Source organism: Rhipicephalus sanguineus, chromosome 1 (genome assembly GCF_013339695.2).
Source record: "Rhipicephalus sanguineus isolate Rsan-2018 chromosome 1, BIME_Rsan_1.4, whole genome shotgun sequence".
Classification (NCBI taxonomy): Eukaryota; Metazoa; Arthropoda; class Arachnida; order Ixodida; family Ixodidae; genus Rhipicephalus; species Rhipicephalus sanguineus.
The window spans coordinates 185,702,197-185,727,706 of record NC_051176.1 but is presented as its reverse complement, the minus strand read 5'-3'; the positions used below and the strand labels follow the sequence as shown (position 1 = coordinate 185,727,706).

At 43.5% G+C, this 25,510-nt stretch overlaps 1 protein-coding gene across 1 annotated transcript in view; it reads left to right on the top strand.

Annotated features, from left to right (window-relative positions):
* The window catches only part of LOC119403662 (mitochondrial import inner membrane translocase subunit Tim23), a 67,590-nt gene extending 43,631 nt beyond the window's left edge, over positions 1-23,959 (top strand). Inside the window, exons 6-8 of the mRNA XM_049418206.1 lie at positions 534-644; positions 15,020-15,175; positions 23,810-23,959. Coding sequence (XP_049274163.1) covers positions 534-644; positions 15,020-15,135 — 227 coding nt within the window. The 3' untranslated portion in view covers positions 15,136-15,175; positions 23,810-23,959. The remainder of the gene's footprint in view (positions 1-533; positions 645-15,019; positions 15,176-23,809) is intronic.
* Positions 23,960-25,510: the final 1,551 nt, after the last annotated feature.

The window sequence follows — 25,510 nt, the reverse complement described above, 5'->3', positions numbered from 1 at the left end:
TGCGACGGTGCTAGCGGTACGCTGCTGGAGTTGATTGCGTTGGCTACGGAGAGGGAAGCGCAGCTCAACTTGTAGAGTACGCTGCCGTCGCCAGCGATGGCTGTGCGTTCGACGAGTTAAGGAGGAAAGTCACTGCTGAGAAGGAGGGTGACGTTGATCGCCTGTCGCTTCCTTTATACAAAGTGCGTCAATTTATTGTGTGAGTGACTTGATGCTGTAGCCTAAACACTGAAAAAATTTCAAAAAACCATTGCAGAAAAAATTTCAAAAAACCCTTTACACATAAGCTTCAGAGCAACTGTTTTAAAACTGTGTAGTATTTTGATACAGACTTGTTTGATAACCTGGTAAGTGAAATTGGGACACATATGTCAGTGTGCATCGCTATGGTTTTCTGAGGATTATCAACATTGGGATAAATTTCTTTTCTAATACTCTTGTGCACATGGCCTGAGTGTGACTGAATGATAGTAAATAGCAAGGATTGTGCATCTAGTGGGAACAAGTCATGATAACTGCCGTTTGTGTTTCAGCGGTGATGTACAGTGGATTTGGAGTGCTTTTATCATTTGCACGAGGCGCTGATGATGAGCTCAACACCCTAGCTGCAGGCGCTCTTACTGGGCTTCTCTACAAGTCAAGCAGTGAGTTTTTTGTGTTGATTTCTGTCTTTTGCTGCAAGTTTATTCTTGCTGGTTTAATGTGCCGTGTGTCATTTTTGTTAATTTGTTTATTTATTTATTTTGACTAATGCAGCCCGATTGGGCTATTGCAAGAGTGGGTTTTATACATTGGTATACAACAGGACATCTAGCAATGCAACACTGCAAGGAAAAAAAAAAGAATATACAATAATTCTTAAGAAACAGCGCAAATCGGTACAAAATATATTGCAGGGCACCACGACCATGCCTCTAGCTCCAGATTGTGTAGTAAATCTTCTAACATATCTAAAGTTTCTCAATCTTTTGGAGAAATGGGAGTTTGTCTTTACTGTTTTGGGCATTGGAGGATGAACTGTATGGCTCAGTCCTTATGCAAACTGAAGTCGCCTGAGTAATTATGAAACGAGTATGTTGCTCATTACAACAGTGAGTGACTTGCAGTTATCTAGCTACATTATGGTGCTCCATTACTATTGAAAATTCTTGTTCCAACACTACTACTTCACATTAAAAGGGTACCAAAGAGCAGGGATGCAACAGCTGCGCCAATTGCGCCATTTTGATACAATTTCGTTTTTCTGCGCCGAGCTGCGCCAAAACCGCGATATTTCTAGAAATTGCGCCACGCTGCGCCAAAACGCCCCCGGTAACTGCAAAATTTTTCGGTTGCGCTAGTTTTAGCCTCGTTTAAATGCAAAACGAAGCCCATATTGGCGACCTAATGTTGGGAGAAGCACCAGAGGCACTTTCATCCAATCCAATTCCACCCAGTGGCGCTTGACTCAAACAGGACGTTAATCTGTTCCGGTGTGTTTGCTGGTGGGCCGGTGGGCCTAAATGAAGTTTTTACTGCTGGTTCAAACGCTGCTTTACAGGGTCATTCAGCGTGAGCAAAGGTGCACGCCCATTTAATGTGGAAGCACCGCATAAAGAAAGTTAACTGACAAACGAGCCGTTTGACATGTGCTGCGAATCTTAGTGGGGATGTCGTTATTGTTTGGTGGATTCCAGTTCAATGCTGCCTTTGTTCAAATAGCAGTACTCACGTGCACGAATTCACGGGTTGTATACAGTAAAGTCTTTTTAAATCTACTGACGACCAAAGTGTTGTTTAGAGAAGTACTACACGCGAAAACCCTGACCGCCTTAGCCGAAAGAGTTCATCAAGGTACTTGCTCCCCCCAGTCGCAGTGACGCCGACACCACAATGTGCCGAAAAAGGCCTTCCGTTTTTTTTTTGGAAATGTGGACATTGGTCGACTAATCATTTTGACGTCGACGCGAGTGCGGTCACCGCTTTCCTGGCACGAATGTTTCATGGCAGATACCAACGAGCACGTCAGTACGACTTATCGCCAGCAACCTTATCGCGATCAGGATCTTTATATCTGCTCGGTAGCACGTGCGGCATAGCGCTATTGGTACTATACTGTTAATATATTGCACGCATAATATAGGCGACGAACCCAAGTATGCCGTTGGCTGACGCCACCTGAGCGGAAACGCAGATTGTGTGTCGCTTGCAGAAACGAAAGCAGCTCACCATTGTTAACCCAACAAAATCTTTGCCGTATCCCTACATGCGGTCACGAGCGGAGCGGGTAGGAATACTCCTCGGGAAAAGCTGTTGTACGGTAGAGCACGCGACCGACCCGGGAGTGATGGCGTCCGCTTTGTTGGAGACGCGCTGCACGAAACTAGGAAGGGTTCGGCTCTACGCGGCGACAGGCACTGCGTTCAATGAAACGATGCCGACTTTCGCTGTGCATAGCTCCCTTTTTCGGACCATCACAAATATGGCTGAAAAAATTTCCACGCTTTTCTTGAAGTTCAAAACTCGTTCTGCTCGTTTATTTCTGTTGCCAAAAATTTTCCCGCCTGTTTGTGAGAGTCTGTAGTTTTGCGCCCACTGAGCTAAAGGGCATCAAACGACAATTTTTTTCAAAGGGCGTGTATAAGATGCACTCAATAAAATGGTATTTTCGGCAAGCTAATGAAGTGATGTAACTGTAAAAATAATGACTTAATTATGTATATCGATTCTTCGAGGGCTTTTCGCACGAGCAAAATTGAATAAAGTTGCAAAGTTTGGTATTTTTTTCTAGGAACAAGGCAAGCTCAAAGGGTAGAAATTAATTATATACTGGAAGCCTGTTCGACATACTACAAAAGAAAAATAATTTAGTCGCTGAAGGTGCAGCAAATCGTCTGAAAAAAAATTGCGAATTTCACTTTTTTTGAGAAAAGCTCTGTATTCATCGTCAAAAAATTCGCCTTGGTGGTCGGACTAAAAATATGCACGATAATTCATTTGAAAGCTCTCTGTATTAGCTGAACATAGACAAAGTTACAAAAGGATATTTTTTTTAACTTGAGAAATATTTTTTTTGAAATTTTGTATCTCCACCAGCTTTTCTCCGACATAACTCAAGCGGCATGAAGATGTCAAACATGGTGCTGTCTATAAAGTAATGGAAAAGGAAATGGGGTCGCTTTATAGACAGCACCATGCTTGACGTCTGCATCCCAGGTCAGTGGGCATGGGCTGAAAATTGCCTTTGCGAGTGCTTCATGCCGCTTGAGTTACGTCGGCGAAAAGCTGGTGGAGATACAAAATTTCAAAAAAATATTTCTCAAGCTAAAAAAACAATACCCTTTTGTAACTTTGTCTATGTTCAGCTAATACAGAGAGCTTTCAAATGAATTGTCGTGCATATTTTTAGTCCGACCACCGAGGTGAATTTTTTGATGATGAATACAGAGCTTTTCTAAAAAAAAAGTGAAATTTGCAATTTTTTTTCAGACGATTTGCTGCACCTTCAGCGACTAAATTATTTTTATTTTGTAGTATGTCGAACAGGCTTCCAGTATATAATTAATTTCTACCCTTTGAGCTTGCCTTGTTCCTAGAAAAAAAATCAAACTTTATTCAGTTTTGCTCGTGCGAAAAGCCCTCGAAGAATCTATATACATAAATAAGTCATTATTTTTACAGTTACATCACTTCATTAGCTTGCCGGAAATACCATTTTATTGACTGCATCTTATAAACGCCCTTTGAAAAAAACTGTTGTTTGATGCCCTTTAGCTCAGTCGGCGCAAAACTACAGACTCACAAACAGGCGGGAAAATTTTTGGCAACAGAAATAAACGAGCAGAACGAGTTTTGAACTTCAAGAAAAGCGTGGAAATTTTTTCAGCCATATTTGTGATGGTCGGAAAAACGCTTGGTGATTTGGCATGGAATGACCCATATATATATATATATATATATATATATAAAATAAAGATAAGGGTGAGGACGCACTTATGAAGATTGTACTTATTGGCTGGTTTGTCTTAGACGTTGCATGACATATAAACACCGGACTTAGACTTTTCTCTTGAACTATATACGCATATGGCGGCTCTCTTTAAAATGGACTTTCTCCTTATGATCTTCTTAGTAGGGCGGAATACAAAATGCAGCGCATCGGTGCTGAATGAAGTGGATTGCAACAGTGACGTGATTAGCCAGTGGCGTAGGCCAGGTGTAAAGGACCTTGGTGCAAACTCGCCAATGCACAAGGCCTTACTGGTTTCCGGAGAATTCACTGGCATTATTCAGCATGTTATACACTGAAAACATGATTGTGGTGGTGATATCGAAATGTTTGCATATATTTTTTTGTTACTGTTCCAAAAGCAAGCTTTGTTTGTGAAGCTGCTCCAAATTTGGAATTTTGAGCTCCAAAACTGAGTTTCTTTTTTTCCCGTAACCTGCTCCAAATTTGGACTTTCCTGCTCCAAAAGAGAGATTTTCCTGCTCCAAAAATTGCTCCAAATCCTATTTTGGCTGTTGCATCCCTGAAAGAGAAAAGAAAGAGCTTGCTTGTATTAGCAAATTGCCCTTTCACAACCCTTTCACAAGACAATACGAAAAGTACCAATCTTGCTGCGTGGAGACGCTTGGTAACTGAGAGAACACACGGGAAGAAAAGGCAGGTGGTGGCGGCACTTTGAAGTTCCTGCACCAAGTCACAGTAATGTCATAGATTTTGATGCAACATCTAGGGCCTGCAGAGTTCTTAATTGGTAAAAATCAATAACATTGTCCTGTGAGAGGGCCAGAGACATAGCACACCAAGTCTCAGGAAATTTTGTTGAGTCACTGTGGCCAAAGTATGAAAAAACAGTGAAATCCGTGACGTCTCGCTGACATTTATGTGGAAAGATTCCGGCGCGAAATTTAAAATTAAAGTTTGACCTTCCTTTTCTCTTCTGTTAGTAAACTTACAATGGTGAAATTAATGACAGTAGAGTTTTCAAAGAACAATATATCAGTCCAGTTGATTAATTGTTTCACTTCAGTCTCCGTACTACTGTGAGAGTTCTTTGTGGAGGTTTCCAAAGATGTGTATGTGATTTGCAGAGGCTATAGTAACAAATTCAGAGGTGTTCTGAAGTCTCAATAAATGTGCATCACATACCACTGGTGGGCCATGTAACATAAGCCTCAAGTGTTCCATGCCTCACTGGTGGGTAATACTATTCAGTTCCGTCCACAAACTGCATTGAGATGGTACCATTCCCCTGTAACTGGTGCTTGATAAGAATTCTTAAGATGTACTGAAAGTGTGCGCAGTCAGATCCTGGTACAACAAAATTTCCACCATAACGATGAATTTCGATTCCCCATCAGCTTCCCATAGAAAATAATATGAAAAATGTCTCTTCCCAACGAATAATTTTCCTAGAGGTATTTCTGCTTCAATGAAGTTGATGTGATGTGAAAGGGGCGCTTGCACAGTGTTGCTCCGAAATGCTGATGGCAACCTCACAATTTTGCAAATGCCCCTAATATGCTTTGCATTATGGCTGCATTGAAAGATCCCTGCCTTCAAGTAAGGTGCACTTTCTGCTACAGTCAAATCCTGCTACAACAAAAATGACGGTACACGCAAAAAAAGTTCGTTGTCGCGGAATCTCGTTGCAACAAAGCTTTATCTGTAGACCACAAAAGTTGGGAAGATCTGATGATTATGACTGTCCTTTGGTCCCAGCAAGCGCATTCATTGAACTCTCACCAACTCGGACGTACTTGGCCGCACACCAAGTGAATGTATTTTCCCGCGTATAACACGCACAAAATATACAGGAAATTTGAAGCTAAACTCGGGGTACGGGTTATATGTGAATTTCAGTGTGCAAGTTGGCTTCAAGGCAAGCCTTCACGGTAATGCAAGGAAGGCGGTTTCCTGCGCAGCGGTTGTGGCAAACGGTAGTTCCGTTTTCAATCTGTGTGTGCTGGCTGTGCGCGTGCCTTCAGAACTGAGTCATTGATATCTGTGATCGCGTCTACCATGGTTTTGTCCGCAGCGTTGCGGCAAGCAGCATTGATTTCAGTTGGTGTGCGTTGGATGCACGCATACTTTCGTGGTCGCCCATGATCGTGTCGACATGACCGTATTTGTGTTCGCAACAGTTGCAGCGGAATGTAGTTACATTAAAAGTGCCTTTAAGTGCATTAAATGTGCCTTTATAACGCTGTGGTTGTCATTCACGATTGGAGGGCTGGTGACGATGAGCAGTAGTCTTGTGTTAAGCGCTACGTCAAAAACATGGCAGGAGTTCTTGAACGATTCTTCCATGGCCCACGCGCGCGTCAAACCCACTGGCAGCATCATGATGGATGGACTATCTGTTGCCGAGCATCTCAATGGCGAAAAATTTACCAGGGTGTGCGTGTGGTGGAAGAAAGGCTGTCTCCGATGAAGACACGGGTCTTGCAACGTGGCCACACGGCTGTGGAAGTCACGAGCCAATGAGAAGTTGTCAAGTTGCTAGCGGAATTTCGCGGCAGTCCTTCACAAGCTCCTTTTCCTTATGTGGTAGTACTCCCGAAAACTTCATTGAAGTGGAAGTATCCAGAAAAAGTATTTATTGTGACGAGACATTTTTCGCATTGTTTTTTAGGGCGACTGACAGGGAATCGAAAATTATTCGTTGTAGCGGAGTTCGTTATAGTGGGTTTCGACTGTACCACATACACTTCCCAATTAACTTTTCGAATTGAGCTGGTTTGCAAGAGATTATCCATTTTTAATAATGCAACTTGCGGGTTTGAAGTGCGTGTCCCATGGTAGAGCCACTCTTCATTGTCAAGAACTTCTGTCATGTTTGTGACATTGCACATACATTGCACTGAGTCACTGCAGAAACTACTGCTTGTTTGTCATCATTGTCGCTATCGTCGATTACAACCACACTCTTCTGAAGGCATGTGCACAAACAATGTCACTTGCACTGAATCAAAGTGAGACTACATTTTCCCTTTTCTCCTTACCCTCGTGAGGAGCAGCAGGCTAGAAACCTGCTTTCCAGACCGACCTCCCCTCATTTATCTTTATTAAACATCTGCGAATGAAACTACGTTCGCTATCGTTGCAATCATTGATAGCAACCTTACAGCTCCAGAGGCACGTAGCCAATGCGGCGGTAGGTTAAAGGCAATAAAGTTGTACGAAAAAACAATTTTGTCTCTCTTGTTGTTCGGTGATGACTTGGCACTGGGAACTCCAGTGCTTTGTTTCACTGGGCCGCTAGCATAGCTTTTGCGTCCCACATTTGTGGTGCTTCATGCTTGGCACACTTCTAAGGCTGTTATAATTAGATCTGTGTGCAATGAGATGGTACGTCCAAATTACCGAGACTTTGGTGCCAATAATTAATGCATACCCTTGTGGGGATTAGTGGTGAAGTCAGAAGTATTGAATTTTTCAAATTTGTATGTACTTGAAATTCTGCCGCAATGAATTTTTTGCATGCCCCATTGACTTCATTGTAATGGGATCTAACTGTACAGTGGAACCCCAATTATACGACTTAGAGGGGACCATGCAAAGCAGTCATATAATGTATTAAGATTATGGGCAGTGTCACCCAGTCTTGCCCCCCCCCCCCCCCCAAAAAAAAGGAATGGTTGCAGCCCACCCGAATAAGCCCGCAGCATGAACCCGCACTGCTCCAAGGAAGGTAGCTACAATTATTTTTGAAAATGACAGCCAAGCATTTAATTGGAAGTGCTGGGACCAGATCTTTACTCCTAATCTAACGGGCATCTTCTTGCTGCTAAAACGAGTAAAAAATTGCCTGTGCATCAGAATTGAGTACAAAACTGAAATGACATTGGCAACAGCCTCCTCTCAGAGGTGTCAGAGGTGTCATCGCCATCATAATATGGTGACAGGGCACATTTTTTGTGAGTTTTCATAGGTCATGGCATAGCTCCATAGGTTCATTTTATGCGTAAGTGGAAGCTGTGTGCATCATGTCTGTTCCCAATGAAGTGCATTTGTTGATGTGCTGCTTTCATTATGAAACTTCACGTCAAGGGAAAGTTATTTTGCACGGTGAAGATAGCTGCATTGCGTCATTTTTGTGTGCTTGAGGCCTGTGACCATGAGTAGCACATCCAAAGGGAGGTGATCTTCAGCTGCATGCCTACCAGGAAAATATTTTATGGGCTGAATACAGGAAAATATCCAAGCCTCAAAGACTAGCTTGCTGACAATCTCAAGCAACTCTGCTTAGATTGAGCTTGTCTAGGCAACGGCCCATGCATGCACACGTGATCAAGGCGTAACCAGAAGCGACCTTAAAGAGGTCCTGCAACACTTTTTCAGCATGGTCAGAAAACGCTGCCGATCGGTAGTCAAGGCTCCCGAGAACACGAGAGTCAAAGATTATAGTGTAGCACGCGGCATGGTATTTACAATAAATTCCCAAAGTCAGCTAAAAAGCTCATCCTCTGCTCTCAACAAAAAATGATGCTTAGAGCGTCACAAGCAAGTTCCATGCCGGTGGCTGATTTGAACATGGCGCGCTCAGTAGTTACTGTGGCCGCCACGAGAGGCCGCCACTCACGCGCGCTATCACACTGAGAGTACGTTACGCGTTCAAAGAAAAAAAAAGAAAACATGCTCAAGGTCAAGAGGCACGCGTGACGTACTACCTTCCTCCGCCCTGCTTTCGTCGTGGCAACAGAATAGAAAAAGTAATTACAGCGTGCGACAAATTTTTGTAACTACGCTCATACTGGACGGATTCTAAAAATTTTTGCGGCGTTCAGTTCGTGAGGCAATAAGTTCCTTTCGTGAAGCCATTCCATGGCTACTTGGAAAAGTGTTGCAGGACCCCTTTAAAAGCCAACTCTGGCAATTTTTTAAGGTCGATGGATTTCAATAAAATTTGCTGGGTATGTTCCTTTGCATGCCTCCGTCATTCCACTTTGCAGGCTTGAGAGATACACAGATTGTTTACAAATGAATTTCATTGATTGCCTCTAACCACCCACCTTGCTTACCACAATTATTGGCCACATTGTGTGTGTGACGTCATTTATGGGAAAGTGACGGAACCAAGGTGCTGCTACAGCATCTGCTGTCCACAAGGCAATGATCATGTGTGTTTGGCCAGTACTTTGCTGGTTTGGGGTACGAATTTCAGTTCCTTATGGGTGGGTATGTGATGGGTGCCAAGTGGTGCTGCGTTGTGGGCTGTACACGATTCCTCGTATAATTACTATGACAGTCTCTAGAGAAGAAAATGAAGAGGATGGCTTTCGCCTTCAAGTCGTCGTAGGCAAATGCATAAGGGACCGGTGTGACTTTGTTACAGTCTTCAAAAAATATCTGCGAGCGATGCACTGGCAAACATGGCGATGAGTAAATAAGTTCATATGCACTGGGCTAATAATACTATCCAATGGAATGTCGCCAAGAATTTAAGAACAATAACATATTAAATCAGTAAAGTTCAGTATGTGTGATGTTTGTTATTAATCCTTTGAGGGTCGAATTTTCTTGAAAAGAAATTTCCCAGATGGTTAAATTACTTTATTGCCGATTTTGAATATACAAAATGTGCATGGTCAGGAAGAAATAAATTCATAAAAAAAAGTTCAGGAACAGTATTTTGGTGTCAGCATCACTCAGAACTGCAAAATGTTCAATAGTATTTTAGAGTCTGGTATTTCTTGAAACACTGGTCTACCGAAACCGAGACCGTGAAAGGGCATTGCCACAGACCGCGCCATACACTGAAGCTAGAAACCAGTTCTTTTTATCTCCACAAAAAGGTAGCACAGTAAAATTTCAAAGGCTTCTTGTAAGCCCTATGAGGTGGAAGCACCTCCCATTCAGCATGCATCGTCATTACAGTGCGAAATTTCAAACGGAGGGTCAAAGCGATACCCGTATGGCAAAGGCCTTGCGCGATGAAAAACCGCCACCATACATGTACGGCAAAAACCCTCAAGGGGTTAAGACGATAGCATTAGAGTGCACGCTCGGAAGAAAAACCATTCTGTCAAAGTAAGAAGCGAATCACTGTATTTTTACCAAGTTATTTTGGGAAAAACTTCGTTAAATTGGGTTTGATGGCCAAGTTCGTTAATTCTGGCTAGTGACAACAGGGAACTCTTATACATGCCGGACAATGGAAATATCTTTTTAGGTCGGGAGCTTTGTAAAATACAAAGTATTTCATAAATATAAAACGATGCTCACATGAAACTTGTCATAATGTAACACTGAAGGCACAGAAAAAGCCTCAGGAATAAATGAAAAGATTCTTAGCATGAATGGAATTCTTTGGAGAGTTCGAACACTTATTGTATAGCCTGTGAAGCCTCGCTTTCCTAGTGAAGTACTAACCTGCTTCTCCTTTTAAGCTCTCACATTTTATGCCTGTATTGTACCGTGCTCTCAGGCATGAAATTTATTGCAGTTTTGCATGAATTGAATGTTTATTTCAGCACAGTTCACATTTTCAAATACTTGTACACTACTTACAGAAAGATACTGATATTTATGGATAGTGGCTATTTGATTTGAAGTCTGATTGCACAGGACACCAATTCATCCGTGATTCAAAATTTTTTAATATTCGCACATCTCTAGTAATCGTCACTGAAATTTTTCTTGATGCTAATATCTGCCTATTACTATAGTCAATCTGTATAAAATGGTAGAGGCCTAGTCGAGTAATATAATAATAATAATAATAATAAAAATAACATCACTTATGATGATGATCATTCAGCGTTTTACAGAAAGGTCTTGAAATAACTTGACAAGGCCAAAAAACCGTTCAGTGGAGCAGTGCGCATAGCAAATAAACTACAAATTGAATAAACCAACGCGTAACATGATTACCAACGAAGTTGTTTGGCAGGTGCTTAAATTTTTTGGTAATTTTGCAGTTTCGTGTAGTGGTAAGGGTGCTGACATGTCAGCTGGCTGGCGGTCGCGCAATGATGTTAAAAATTTTATTACTATGGTAGCGCATGCAAACGGGACGCAAGAAAGGCGCACGAAGACACCCAGCGTCGTGTGTGTTTTCGTGTGCGTTTCTTCTGTCCAGTGTTTTGCACTACCACTGTAATAAGAAAATGCCATACGAACAAGCCCGCATGCATGACAACTTTAGCTCTTAAATACTCTGCAGCTGATAATTTTATATGCTTCCTTTGAGTCTTCCCAAACTATAAATTTTAAAGCGCACCGTAAATATTGCTAATGAACTACACAGTATTGATTATAAACAGTATGTACAGTCGCGCTCAATATGACTTGCAACACGGGAGCGCTTGGCCTCACGAGTTCGAAAGACTGCTCATGGCTTCCACTAGCCCTTGCTTCCACAACTAAATGCTGTTCTCGCACTCGGGGATGATTCCAAATAAGAAAATATTTAGTTGCTGAAATGAAAACAAGTTGAACCCATGCGCAGTCTTTGAACTCATGAGGCAGGCCACGTGCTCCCGTGTTGCAAGTCATGTTGAACAGATTTAGTTGAGCGTCCACAGAGCTCCTGCAGACGCCCAACTAAACCTTTCTATTGAGCGCGAGTGTATAGTTCAATGCAGCACACGTAAAGTACAACTCTCAGCTCACGGATAAATTGCATTATAGCCACACTTACTGACTTTTCAGTGTAGATTCCCAGGTCACTCGAGTGCATATAGGGTCGGCGACTGAACCATCCTTAGTAAAAATTGACTGGTCAATAGACACAGCGAGCGATGGAAAGGAAAATGATAGGTGTAACATTAAGAGACAGGAAGAGAGCAGAGTGGGTCAGGGAACAAACGGGGGTTAAGGACATCATAGTTGAAATCAAGAAGAAGAAATGGATATGGGCCGGGCATGTAGCACGTCGACAGGATAACCGGTGGTCATTAAGGGTAACTGACTGGATTCCAAGAGATGGCAAACGCGTGAGGGGGAGACAGAAAATTAGGTGGGTAGATGAGATTAAGAAGTTTGCAGGTATAACGTGGCAGCAGAAAGCACAGGACCGGGTTGATTGGCGGAACATGGGAGAGGCCTTTGCCCTGCAGTGGGCGTAGACAGGCTGATGATGATGATGATGATGATGAATAGACGCATGAGACGCTGATATCTGCTGAGTCACCGGTTCCTCTATGGCCGTAATCGGGCATTCCGGTGTTGTTGCTGCGTCGCTTGAATATGAACACGGAATCTTTTTTGGGTAGTAGGTTAAGATCGTGTTTGACTGGCGCTTCAGCGAGAGGGCTTCGGCGAGGTAGGTCATTGTCGACACAGATTCACGCAGCAAACCCAGCAACAAGTTCTAGCAAGCAAACTGAACGTGCGCATGTGTGCACATCAAACTTTATAGTTTCCGTCTAATGTACATGCAAAAAAAGAAGCAGTACGTAAAAAGAGAGGGCGAGAAATGTTTACTGAAAAAAAAGGAAAGGAAACGTGCCGCCCGACAGACCTTCCGCACTTTCCCAAGGTTCTTTTTTCTTGCCAGGCGTTGTTAAAAACATTGACTCATTCTGCCACGGCTTCTTGCTCCTCCCATCTTCACAATGTATGGACTCCGCATGCCATGCTTGGGGTCACTGTGTGCGTGCGATACTGCTACAATGGCTGGCGACGCACACATCAGTTGCTCCAAGGCTTGCTCAGAAATGCAGGAACCACTGAATGTGCTAAAACTAATATCGTCGTGGGCTTGTGCTATGCAGCCTCCGTGGGTTCGCGGTCGCTCTGATGAATGAGCCGCTTGCAAGGTGACCTTTCTTCTCGCCGCACGAACACGTCTCATTCGGCCGCTGTCAACGAGGTTCAGAAAAAAATGCGCGACCACTCCGTTGCAGCCATTAAGCGACATACGGTACCATTCGCCAGCAGCCCCGAAGAAAATAGAAAACACGTGCGTCGAAGCTTGGCGGATTGATCGGATGCCGCCGACGCCTTCTTATCTTTAAAATTTGAGTGAGCATTGTCCCAACGTTTCAGAAACCATACGGTTCCTTCTTCGGAGTTGGAGGAAGGGACACCCATGAAGAGGGTTTCTTTTCTTGTTCGTCGGGTATGAAAGGGTGCTTCAGGTGGCAACGGTGCTTGTCGGCAGAAGAACAGAGGAGTGCAAGGGCTTGACCGGAAGGCATGAGTTGAACAGTGAAGGGGGTGGGGAGCTTTTCAGACGTGTGTACGTGTCGAAGTGGCGGTACGCCAACACCCTCTAGACTGGTGTTGGGTACGCAGATGCCTCTCTCTTTCTTTCTTTCTTTTTTTTGTGCTGTACACAAGGGGTACGTTGCCTTGAGCGCGGTTCACATTGTTCGGGGTCGTTTGCATATGCCAGGATTCATTTCCGGTAGTTGGTTTCAACTGCGAGGACTGTAACTTCAGGAAAATTGATTTGGTGGTCTGCGTCCTCGGAATGTTCGGCTATGGGGTTGCGATCTCTTGCAAAATTGGGGACATCGTTTCCATCTTTCTTTCAGGTTCTCGGTTCAGCTGGTGTCGCAGCCAGCGAGAGCAATTTTGTAGACATTGCCTTGAATTTTCTCTTTTGGCGGCCGGTCGTTGGGAGCGATGGTTTCGCTCACGCCTCGGGTAGTAGAGAGTGATGCATTTCTGCGGTGGTGTTGATTGGGAGGGGGGGGCGTTGTTGCTGGATTTATCAGCTTGCCTCGTGTTTTTGGAAGTGAACTGCTTTCCGAATAAAACACTTTCCGTAGCCGTTCTTGGTGAGTTTCTTGAATATATTGTATGTTTTTCTTTTGTTTTTTCACGTTGTGTGCTGCAGTGTGTTCCGGCTCTTCGTATTAATGTCTAAGACTAATATTTTCCGGATTTTTTGGGGGTCTGAAGAAAACTGAAGATATCGACTTGGGTAGGTGTTTTTGCAGAGTTTTATTTTCAGGCTACGAGAACATCCAAACATGGCCGAGAGTGTTATGTTTCAAGGGCGAACTGAACTCTCGTTCGATTAAACTTATATTAGAGAGAAAAATTATTACGTAGGATCTCTTGACGATCGAAAAATGGTCGTTTAGACGTATCTGAGAAAGATTTTTGGTTGCGGCTGGAGTGAACTGAGAGCTCGTCCCTCGATGTGTTCCATTGTTATATTTGTCATGGCATGCTCTATTGTAATAATCAAAGGGGCAAGAAAATAAAAAAGGGGCCAGACTGACAACCCGTGAAAGCTTTCTTTTTCTTTGGAGAGCTGCTTCCCTGGAAGTGAACACAGAGCCATAGAGCATGCGGTTTGCATTCATTTAATTTAGTAGTAGATGAGTGAATACAACACATTTCTAAAGCCAGTCAGGAAAAGTCGACCTCAAGACACTTCTGGATATGAAATGAACTTTGGACTCCCGCTGAGAAGGACAGCGGTGTAGTTCGGGGGGGGGGGGGGGGGGGGGGGGGGGGGGGGGGTAGGTCCGGCCTCAGGGGGTTACGACCCCCCCCTGACTTATGCGCGCCACTGCCTGGTAAACATGTTTCATGTTTACTTTGAGCCTTTTTAAAGCCTTTGATTCACTTGCATGAGCTACAACATGTTCTATTCACAAAAGTATGATGGCTGACCTTCTATGAGTGGTAAAGTAATAAGGCTTGACATGTTTAGAATGGGTTTAATTTATACTCTTGGTATTTCACTGGCTTCCATACTCTCTTAGAGAAATGGCCTTACATACCCCATGTGGTGTTGGTAAAGGGCCCCACACCATGTTTGGGCATTGCAAACAAACAAGCATGGCATGTGGGTTGGTTGGTGGCGATTGTATCTGCAAAATATTGTACATCTACACAGTGCTAAAACACATGAAATTTAAAACAGGAGGCCACATGCCCTTCCTCTAAAGGGAGACTTACATTGAGGTAAAGAGTGCCTGCGTAACAGGTGCATGTCCAACTAACAGGCACCTTTTGTAACTTTCATGGAGCAATCAAAATTTGCAATGTGTCCTTATGAGGGGCCCTTTGAGGAGCTGTTGTGTTGTGATGTAGCCAACAAGCGTACAAATAATTTGCCCTTGACAGGTGGCCTGCGGAGATGCATGATGGGCGGTGGAGTGGGCCTGGGTCTGGCTGCTCTGTGTTGCCTATGGACAAGCAAGGACCGCATGAAGCAGATGTTTCTCACACATCCAGCTTGACTGCTGGCTAACTTGCTAGGTGTGCAAGACTGCGTGTCTCGTGTAAGGATGTCCACTTTGCTAAATATTTCAGTGAATCCCTGTGCTGTAGCTGTAATAGGGGCTATATGGTGATACTATATAATACTGTGGAATACTACAATAATACTTCATTAAAAACTACATAATAATGTTACAGTGCATAATTATACTCTATAATATCTTGCCTTTATTATGCTGTGTTAGTAATAAAACGAGTTACTTTCACTGCCTAGTTTGTTCTGTATAATTTGTGTTACTGAATTTGCTCTGTTACTGTTAAAGTGATAATCACTTAGTATGTTTTTTTTTTTTTTTCATTCTAAATATGGGCTATAGAGGTTGTTTGAACAGGAATAATGGCTTCAGACAGGCAGGTTGATGTTTCAATAGTTGGACCTCTCTCTTTTTTTTTTCTAAATATGTAGTAGCTATACTGCATAACTTTTTATTTCCCTTGTTTATGCTTTCTTGCTCTATCAATTATAATGCAAATTACTTTCACTGTGTGTTAGCTTTTATAAAGTATCTTGTTGTTTTGAGTTCTGTATGTGTATATTATTACTGAGTTCTGTATGTGTTAAAGTATTGATTTCACCATGCAGTTACTTTTGGTTCATAACCATATTTATGCAACTATTACGCATCTGCAGTTGCAAGACGAGTGGGGAGTTTGTGCTTTAAAGAAAAAGTAAGATTGGTATTGTCACTGTTATGATTATAATGTGAGCTCAGCACTTTAAAGGCAACCATAGTTGGGGGTGAAGAAAGAAGACGACATGCATAGGATATTGCAGAAACACAAGTACCTGTGTTTATTTGTTGTCACTACTGTATTCTTTATTGCTGTTCACAAACATGTCATCTTGTGTGCTGTCATTGCTGTTTGGGTATTGATCTCTGCGCAAGTTAATGAGATGGTGATGGAGCCCCAAAAATGAGTCCTCTAATGAAGCGAAAATGGTGCTCTCCACATGAACTTTTGCATCTATGCACATCCAGCTTTAAAAACTTGCAAGGTATGTCAGCCTCACGTGCGAGTTCTCTTGCTTTCATTTGTAAAAGTTGAGTGTTCACCGGCAGAAAAATGCCCTCAATATCATGCATCAACTCAAACAGCGTTTCTTCGAACCCCTGGTAACGACCTGAAAGGGCTATGTTGTAGGTGGTTTGCATCAAGCACCTTGAGGTTTCTAAAGCTGATGAAATTTATATTATACAGTCGCCGACCGCTTATTCGGACGCCGAAAATTCGGACATGCTCGTTTATTCGGACACCTTCGCGGCACCGCCACTCATCCCATTGAAGTAATGTAAACTCACGACCGAAAATTCGGACGCCCCACAGCCCGCCGTTCGATTTTTCGGACTCTGGCTGGCTGATAGAGCGCGACGTTGAATGCCATAACAAGCTGTCAGCAATGTTTACAATATTTTTACTAGGTTGCCAGCACTGAATGTTGCACTGGCTATAACTGGAGATCGTGCAAGTGTCAAAAATCCACGCAGAAGTTACCGATCTCGAAGGCTATGTTTGTTGGCTACACGTAACGGTTGCCTTTCGGCTTTAGCCAGTCACGTATCCATTGAACGGCTACCACGGCCAAACAGCAGGCCAAGCCAAGCCAAGCTTGGAATCGGCTCTGTGTGCGGCTTGAGGTGAATGACAGCGCGTACGAGTACGACGCGGATCCTAATTTGGACAAAGAGAATACGACAACAGATTACAGAAGCGCTGCAACATCAACTAGACCAACGTCGTTTCCTTTTGGCGTGTGAGGGTTTGCGTACTGAGATGTCTCTGTGGCTAGGCCTGATCTGCATCCCGAGCTTTGTGTCCTGCTCGTGCGAGGCCTGATACGCTGCCCGTTCCATGTGCGCCGTCGGAACTAAAGGAACACGGCAACTACAAGGCCCCGACGATGGCGAAAAAAGCGGCGATTATTCACCAGGTGGAAGTTGCTTGGGAGTTTTCGCCGAGTTAGGCGATGAGATCATCCGTCAGCTACTCGAACCAGCGCATGTGGACCTGGCCATCAAATGCGGATTTAGCGTAGGCCGTTGCAGTGCTATTGCCGACCATCAGGGGTGGCCAAACATTGGCTGAATTACAGGGCGACTTGGTCGCGCGTAAGCGTACATGTGTACAGACGCACACTAACAAATTTTTTCCAGCCGCTGGGCCAATAAAAGTGCTTCTTTCTGGTGAATCCTTTTTTTCGGACTCCCGATTATTCGGACTTTTCAGCAGTTCCCGCCGAGTCTGAATAAACGGTCGGCGTGAGGTACATTGCGAAAACCATTATTTACAGAAAAATTAAATTGCATTATAATTGTGTAAATATGGTAGTTGTGCTACATAAAAACCATGTTGCCAAGTTCACATCACTTTGTACGTGTATTGCTCTAATGTATGCCCTTCCTGCAATAATGCAGGAAGGGCATACATAGGGATCGGCAGTGGGTTGTAAATAAGTAAATAAATATAATATGCAGAGGTATGTGTATGCGACTTGAAGGTACATAGTTGAAATTTTTTGGTCACTGCTAAGTTGTAAGTGAAAAAGTGGTGCACTTGTTGAAATGGCTGCTTGGTATTGTGCTGATGTTTCAGTGGGGGCGCTGGTCTTAAAGGGGCTCTGTAACAATTTTCCAAGTAATCATTGAATTACCTCACTATAAGAGTTTATTGCCTCGCAAATCAACTGCCTCAATAATTTTTAGAATCCATCAAGGATGAGCAGAGTAAAAGTGATTTGTTGCACACTTTAAGTGCTTTCTCTCTCCTTCCATCCCAGCGAGCGCGCTGAAAGCTACACTGGGGAGGATGATAAGGGGGCAAGAAACTATATCCGTACATCAACGGGCATCATGATCTTGTGCACTTTCTTTTTTTTTTTCTTTGCACGTGCGGCTCACTTTCAGTGGGATCATGAGCATGCTGATGTAATTCTATAGTGTAATTCTAGCACTATAGAGTGCGGCACGGGCACGTCATGGCACCCAACAGTGGCCGCAGTAACTGTGCATTTTACGATGCTCATATCATCCAGTGGCTGTCTCCATGTGCTGATAACATAGTTGATTTTGTCTGTATGGCATCATTTGTCTAGAGAAGAGTAAGCAATTTCTAGCTGACTTGGAAACTTAGTTGTAAATTCCCTGCCACGTGCTATGCTACAATGTATGGCTCACATGTTCACAGGAGCCTCGACTACTGATCGGCAGCATTTTCTGACCATTTGTAAAATGTGTTGCGGGCCCCTTTAAGATTATTTTTTTCCTCTGAAAGGCATGGCTGCGGCCACAACATCGACTTGATTGACAGTTGCAGTTGTTTGAATAGTGCTACTAAGCGGTGGCTGCATTTTCGATGGAGGGGACAATGTTTGAGGCCCGTGTACTCATGGTGAATTCCATTGGTGGATTTGGAGTGGCCGACGAACTGTGCCGGAGCACCCCACTCCGACGGAGAGCAACTGAAGGCAATCTGCCATTGGAACACAAGTGCCCTCGCCAGAGCAATGGTAGAGAGTGCTGGCGCATATCTGCTTCGCAAGTGCCCAGCATCCCTCGCATTTTGCACCGTTATCGCCTTCACGGGCGCGGTCGAACAGCGCATTGCATCACGCATGCGGTATGCCACACTCTGCGCACGCGCGGGGAGCTTGCGACTTCCGGTCGAATCCGCCGCTTTTGGCGGAGTAGAGAGAGCTGCTCTGTGGAGCGAATCTGCCAGCGGAGCTGCTCCAGATCTGCCAATGAAATATACAGGGAGCACTCTCAATCCGCCATTGGAACAGACTTGCTCCAAATGGAGCAGGAAAACTGCTACCAGAAGTCCTCCGAATCTGCCAATGGAATTCACCATTAGATTTAGGTGCATGTTAAAGAACCCCTGGTGGTCTAAATTTCTGGAGCCCTCCTCTGCAGTGTCCTTCATAATCATATCATGGTTTTGGGACGTTAAACCCCAGTTATTAAAAAAAAATAGTGCCACTAATGCACTGAACCCTTGTTAACTCAAACTCCAATATCTGACGTGTGTGGGAAAATCCTGTTTTTCTTTTGTAAAGTGACTTATTAAATAGTGATTGCAGAACAATCTAGCTTCATGTGTAAAATAGTGAAGGTAGTTCTCCTACCAGACAATCATGAAAAATTATTCTAATCGAGACATGCTAGCTGTAGGGGCTCCAGTCTTCCATTCACTCCCTGCTTATGAAACTTACACTGCTAGTATGGCCTCATGGGGAGCTTTCCAGGTGTTTAAATAAATGAGCGCTGGCTGGGTGAGCACTAGCTCAGTCTCCACTTTTCATACGTGCTCATATGAAGGCTGTTTTTCCTGTAAACGAGACGTCCAAGCAAAAAGTTTTTTTGCCGTGTTTCGTGCGAACCCTGAAGTTCAGCTGTGTCTTAAAGCAAGATTTGGATGCTGTGCCCTAAAACAGGATTCATTTCGTCTACATTTGTGGAAATAGTTGCTTTTGATGCCACAACACGGTTAAACAAAAGCAAAAAAATGCATTAAGAAGGTTCTACAGGAGCTTAGGGTACTTCCAACTCAGGAATTCATCTTTGGGCACTTAGAAAGACCATAGAATAAAAACCTAAAGGACACACAGAGGTGAAGTTATATCTCATTGCAGTGGGGCAAATAAAAAGGCACAAGTGGCAGAAGAAGCTTGCAAGGGTTCTAAGTAGGAGTGTGCGAATATTCGAGTTTCGAATTTGAATCGAATAATACCTCATTGAATATAATTTGATTCAACTTTTGAATAGCTAGTATTCGAAGTTTCAAATAATTCAACAGGGCAAATGTCTAAAATGTGACGAGGCCAATGGTGCAACTTGGCCAGGTTGGGGTTATCAAAAACTAACGCTAACGTCGTTACAGTAGGCCCTTCGTCAAAACTTCCCCTGATATCCTGGTTAAAAAGTGAGTGCATGTTTATTTTAAAGGAGATTGTCATTTCTGCACGTAAAAAAACACACACGAGAAAACCATCCCGCCCCTTCACAACTTGCCTTCTGAAACCATAGTTCGGTCGCGTACCCCGCAAGTGCTGTGAAACATCCAGACTTTGGCCCATGATACTCTCGGTGATTGGCTTCACTTGTGAAAATTTGCTCACGCTGTGCAGTCACCACTATCGCACCTCACAACTCGTGCAGAAACTCCCATTGTTCAGGCATGCATTTAAAACAGTGCTGTCAACAGGCGCTCGAAGATTTTTGGGTCCGGAGCACTCGTATGACAATGAAGCACAACATCACCGTTATCAGATGAGCTGTAAACACCGTAACATCACGGTGAGAGAGCCTGAAGCTAGGTCATGTGGAACAGCTTGTGTTTTCGCATGGCAATTTGTAGTCTTTCGGTGGCAGTCGCTCACCACGTTATGTGCTCAGTGATTCTACTCCTGTGCCAAATGCGCCAAGGTGCACCAAATTGGATTTACTGTGCCATCCTGATAAAATCGGCATAAATTGTGCCAAACTGCGCCAGAGTCTCGGGTTTGACGGTGTCTATCATTGGCAATCGCACCACCGGCACAACAAAACGTGTAGCTTGATCTTGGGGCCAGTGGTGTAAACAAGAAAAGTCACAAAAGGGGATGCACAGCTTGCCATGGTGGCCATTTTGTTTTATAAATATAGGTTTTATTTTTAATTATACCAAAATTAAAACCTTGCTTCAAAATTTTTAAAAAGGGAGCATGGGTTCAAACCTAACATTATTTCACTGTGCTAATGAGTGTTCTCGAAAATCAATCGAACGGCAGTTCCACTTTCAATGCAGCTTTACACAGCTGAGGGGTATCGAACACAGATACACACGTACCACACAAAAAAGAATATAGGCGTTAAAAAAGTGGAAGCACTACACTGAACTGTCAAGCAATGGAAATATGATGTTAGACAAATAACTCTCAAGGGGGGACACTTGCAAGTGGTGTCTCCCCCCAGCCTGACCACAAGAGGGATCAGGACTCCCCTGACCCCCCATGCCAGTGCTTGAGCCACCGAAGTCTTATCCATGGGCCAAGGATTATTCCGCAGACAAAACAGCGCTTGCGTCCCGATTAAGCCACGACGCCATGCACGGTAGCGACGCAGCTTCTGCTGTGCAAGTCAGCTCAACGGCAAAACGAGCTCTCCGCTGAGGCTCGTGACTTCCAGGCTAATCGGTGGCGTTCAAGTGTGGTGGCAGTTCATCGGCTGACGTGGTCTGTTCCAGAAACACCGTTGGTAGCTCGTTTCAAGCAGAAATATTATCTGAATAGCGCAGCAAAACATGGACACAGGAAGCGAAGAGGACAGAACAAGCACTTGTCTCGTCCTCATCATGTGTGCATGTTTTTTTGTGCTATCCTGATAACATTTCTACAATGAGTGACCAACGAGTGAATTTCGCCACCCTCGTTTCAAGTGGCGCATGGCATGTCATTAAGGCAATATTCAATAATCAATCATAGGTATCAATACAATCAACTGAAGAAAAAGAGGCTACAAGCTTCGCCGATAAAAAAAAATTGGCGAAGCATACCCTAAGCCACACAAGGCTTCAAACAGTGAAACTGGACAATTCTGAAGACTAATCTGGTTGCTTCTAGGTTTTTTTCTAGGCCTTAGCTAGGTGATGCAGGTTCTAGGTTGTTGCTAGGCTTTAGCTAGGTGATGCTAGGTTGCTTCTGCCTTGATTCTCAGCGCAGAGAGGTTCGACTTAAACCACAGACAGTCACAGACGCGACACGGTTGTCCAAACTCCACAGGCAGAAACTCGTGCTGAAACCAAACGTTCGCACCTCTCATAGATATATGGGCACGTCGTCGTTGGCGTAGGCCTTCCATCGCTTCGGGGTCTTCTAGCAGCTGCTGTTGGCTTTCCTGTTCCCTAGTATTCTCTCGTGCATACTCGGGGTCTTCCGCTCGCCGCCGGCGCTTCGCAGCAATTTGTTGTTCTCACTCTTGCCTTCTTCATTTTTAGTTGACCAGTGGTGAGTAGTGGGGTTTACCCAATTTCTGTGGCGCATAGCCATTTATGATGAGGATAGTTTTCTGGTAAGCTGCACAGTGGCACATAACCATTAAGATGATAGTTTTCTGCGATCGACTCGCAAGGAACAATTTGCAAATAGCTTCCCTGTTAAAAGGGGTGTGTGAATTTGTAGCATTGGGCATGGGGTCTCCAAGGGGGTGCAGAAAGGCACTTGCCCTCCCCACCCCCTAGCCACAGCAGCACCTGCATCTCAAGCCCCACTAGTGCCTACCTGACTCCCCCCCCCCCCCCTCCCAATACAAAGTGCTGCCGAAGCCCATGCATTGAATTGCTGTCGTATGCTGTGGCCTTTGTCTGTCATTTCTGCCGATTTAAAGTTCAACACCTTATTAGCACGAAGACTATTAATTTGTGGCAGAAGCCCTGTACTTTAAGGGAAGCTGAAGTGGTTTTAGAATTTGGTAAAACTTTGTTGTTAACAAGGACCAATATTATTGTCGACGATGACGTCATTTTTTCTGCTGTTGTGGCAGCAGGAGCTCTAAAATACGTTAAAGAAAAGTTCATCTTGCTCTGCCCACGCGAACGCGCCGAAAGTGTGGTCGTGGAAACGAACTAACCGGAACTGCGTCATTGTCGGTAGCTTTGCCAGTACTGTCGTATCTTCAACCGTGGCCTCCGTGACTAGTTCTGGCTGCGCACCAGATCCAAGTAGCCATTCCAAGTAGCCATGAAATGGCTACTTGGAAAAGTGTTACAAGGCCTCTTTAAGAAGTTATGTGTAAGAGTGGCTGTGGCTGTTGGAGATTTATTTATTTACTTATTCATTCATTCATTCATTCATTCATGACACCTTACATGGCCCAATAGGACATTAAGGGGGACAAGTAGAAAGTAAATATAAGAGAAAAATACATCAATAAATACAGCAAAATAAAGGGAAAAAAGTACAGTGCAAAGCATTTTCAGACAGAGAAACAGCATTTGTTCTTCAGTGAGAATAGTCGCCAATCACACACACTTACAAAAGGAAGAGTACACTAAGACTTCGCGAATTAGAAAAGAATGATGATGACATGATACTATTTCAGAAAATGTTTCCGCAGTTGATCAAGAAATTATTGATGGTTGTTGATAGATGCAATATTGTTGGGAAGATCATTCCATAGAACATTGGCTCGAGGAAGTGCTGATGAATTGAACCCGTAATGTTTGAGTGTTAAGGTTCATGTGTAAGTTGGATTATAAGCTAAACAAGATAACTGTACCGTGCCTTTACACTTTCATCATTGCACTTTATATTGGCATGATTAAGGCTACATGTTTTATGCCTAGTAGTGCAGTGATGCCACATTCTATTTTCAAAAAACACCTTGTTTGTGTGTGTGCTAGTGTTTTCTTTTGACAATTTAGTTGCTGCATAATATTCTCTTGTTCACCTTGCCCCCGGCCATTAACCTTTGTGTCCAATTGTGGAGTGCTCTTTTAGCATTAGTGCTGAAAATGCCTTAGCTTTGCTTGAGGAACCAGAGCTTTGCTCCATCTCATTTAATTTTTCTCAGACTCAGTGTTGGGTCCTAGTTGCATCATGATAGTCTGTATGAAGATTTTAACATTGTAATATCAGTTTTATTTTGCTTTCTTTTTCAGCATTTCAGGTGTGCTGCCAGCCTGCATTGGACTGTCCTTTCAGCAAAAAAAAGTGTGGCTGGTCTCTTAGTTGTGGATGCTGACACAAAAGCATAAATAAACAAGGTGCATAGTTGTACATAGCAACACATTCCCTTTTACCTCTCTCTAGCAGTGAAGACATTCTGTGACTTAATTCAGTTATTTAGGCCCATGGTGGAAATGCATATGGTGGAAATGCAAGCAACGGTCGTTCAACCAAGCACTGTTGTTCTGAATTAGAGAAACTAATAAAAGAATGAAATGTGTGTTTTTGTGTTTAGGTGGAGTGAGTGAGTGAACAACTTTATTGAACGATCCGGCAAAACAAGGAGAGGGGAATGGGGTGGTGGAGCATGCCACCCTCGCAGCGCGAGGGGCTCCCTTCGCGGCTGAGAGGCTCGCATGCACGCAAGAGTGTTTAGGTGGAGCCACTCAAAAAGTGGGAAAACTTGTTAATTAAATAACAGCTCATCTTTGGGCATACCAGTCAACTTTTTTTAGCCCAATTCATAATTTTAATGTGGTGCAGCAAGCAATCCTTGTGTGTTTGTGCTCAACATTTGAGTGGAGTAGTCCTTTTACAGTAATTACTACTACTACTACTACTACTACTACTACTACTACTACTACTACTACTACTACTACTACTACTACTACTACTACTACTACTACTACAAGTTTGGTTGTCATCGTAGTTGGGTGTGTCCAGATCAGAGAACATGATGTCCCGTTCCCCATTCCAGATTTTGGTTAAATGTACTTTAGGCACAGGTTTTATATTGAGAACGACTATTTCGAAGCTTGTTTCACGAAAGAAAATTTTGTCAATTTTGCAATTTCTGTACTTCCAGAGCTCCTAGCGAAAGAACAGTGCACTTCTTAGTCACAGTATTTATTCCCATAAACGAACAGGTGAAATGCATTTTGCTGTTTTAGCGCACTGTTAAACAAGACTGATGACAGAAGAACAACACGGACACAGCGCTGTGTCCGTGTCATTCTTCTGTCCTCTGTCTTGTTTAACAGTGCGCTAGAATAGCAAAATGGATTACCAACACGCCCAAGCCTACGCTCTGTCAAGTGAGATGCATGCTTTTGAGTGTTTTCTCTTTGCTGTTGAATGACCTTTGAGGAAAAAGTCACAAACATAGTAAACAGCACAAAATACGTGTATTTCAGAAATATATTGCTGCAGACTAGTCAAACTAGCGATAATAAAACCCGGTACATGTTAACTTTGATATTTTAGCTTTCCTTTAAAATAACTTGTTATTTTCGTGCACTTAACATTATACTTCAAAATTGTGCTGGAACGTACATGTTCTGCCAGAAACTCTGAAGCTTTAAAGTAGTTTTCTCTAGAAGGCCATTTCTAATTTTTTAAAGAACTCTCTGAAGTCACAGTCTTTGTCTACCGTTTTGCGTGAAAAAAATGTTGCATTATTTGAGTTGCTTACAAGTTATAATGCGTCAAATGGGACCGACTCGGCGTAGTGGCCGTGCTAATAAAGGTGCCCTGCAACACTTTTACAAGTAATCATCGAAGGGCTTCATTAAAGGAGCACTGACACAAAAATTTTGCATCTTGTTTTTTTTTTGTTGCAATAAGTAGCTAACGACCCACTTATCACGGCTGGAAAGCTCGTTTGCTCGAGCGCGCGACGGTTAATTATTTGGAGA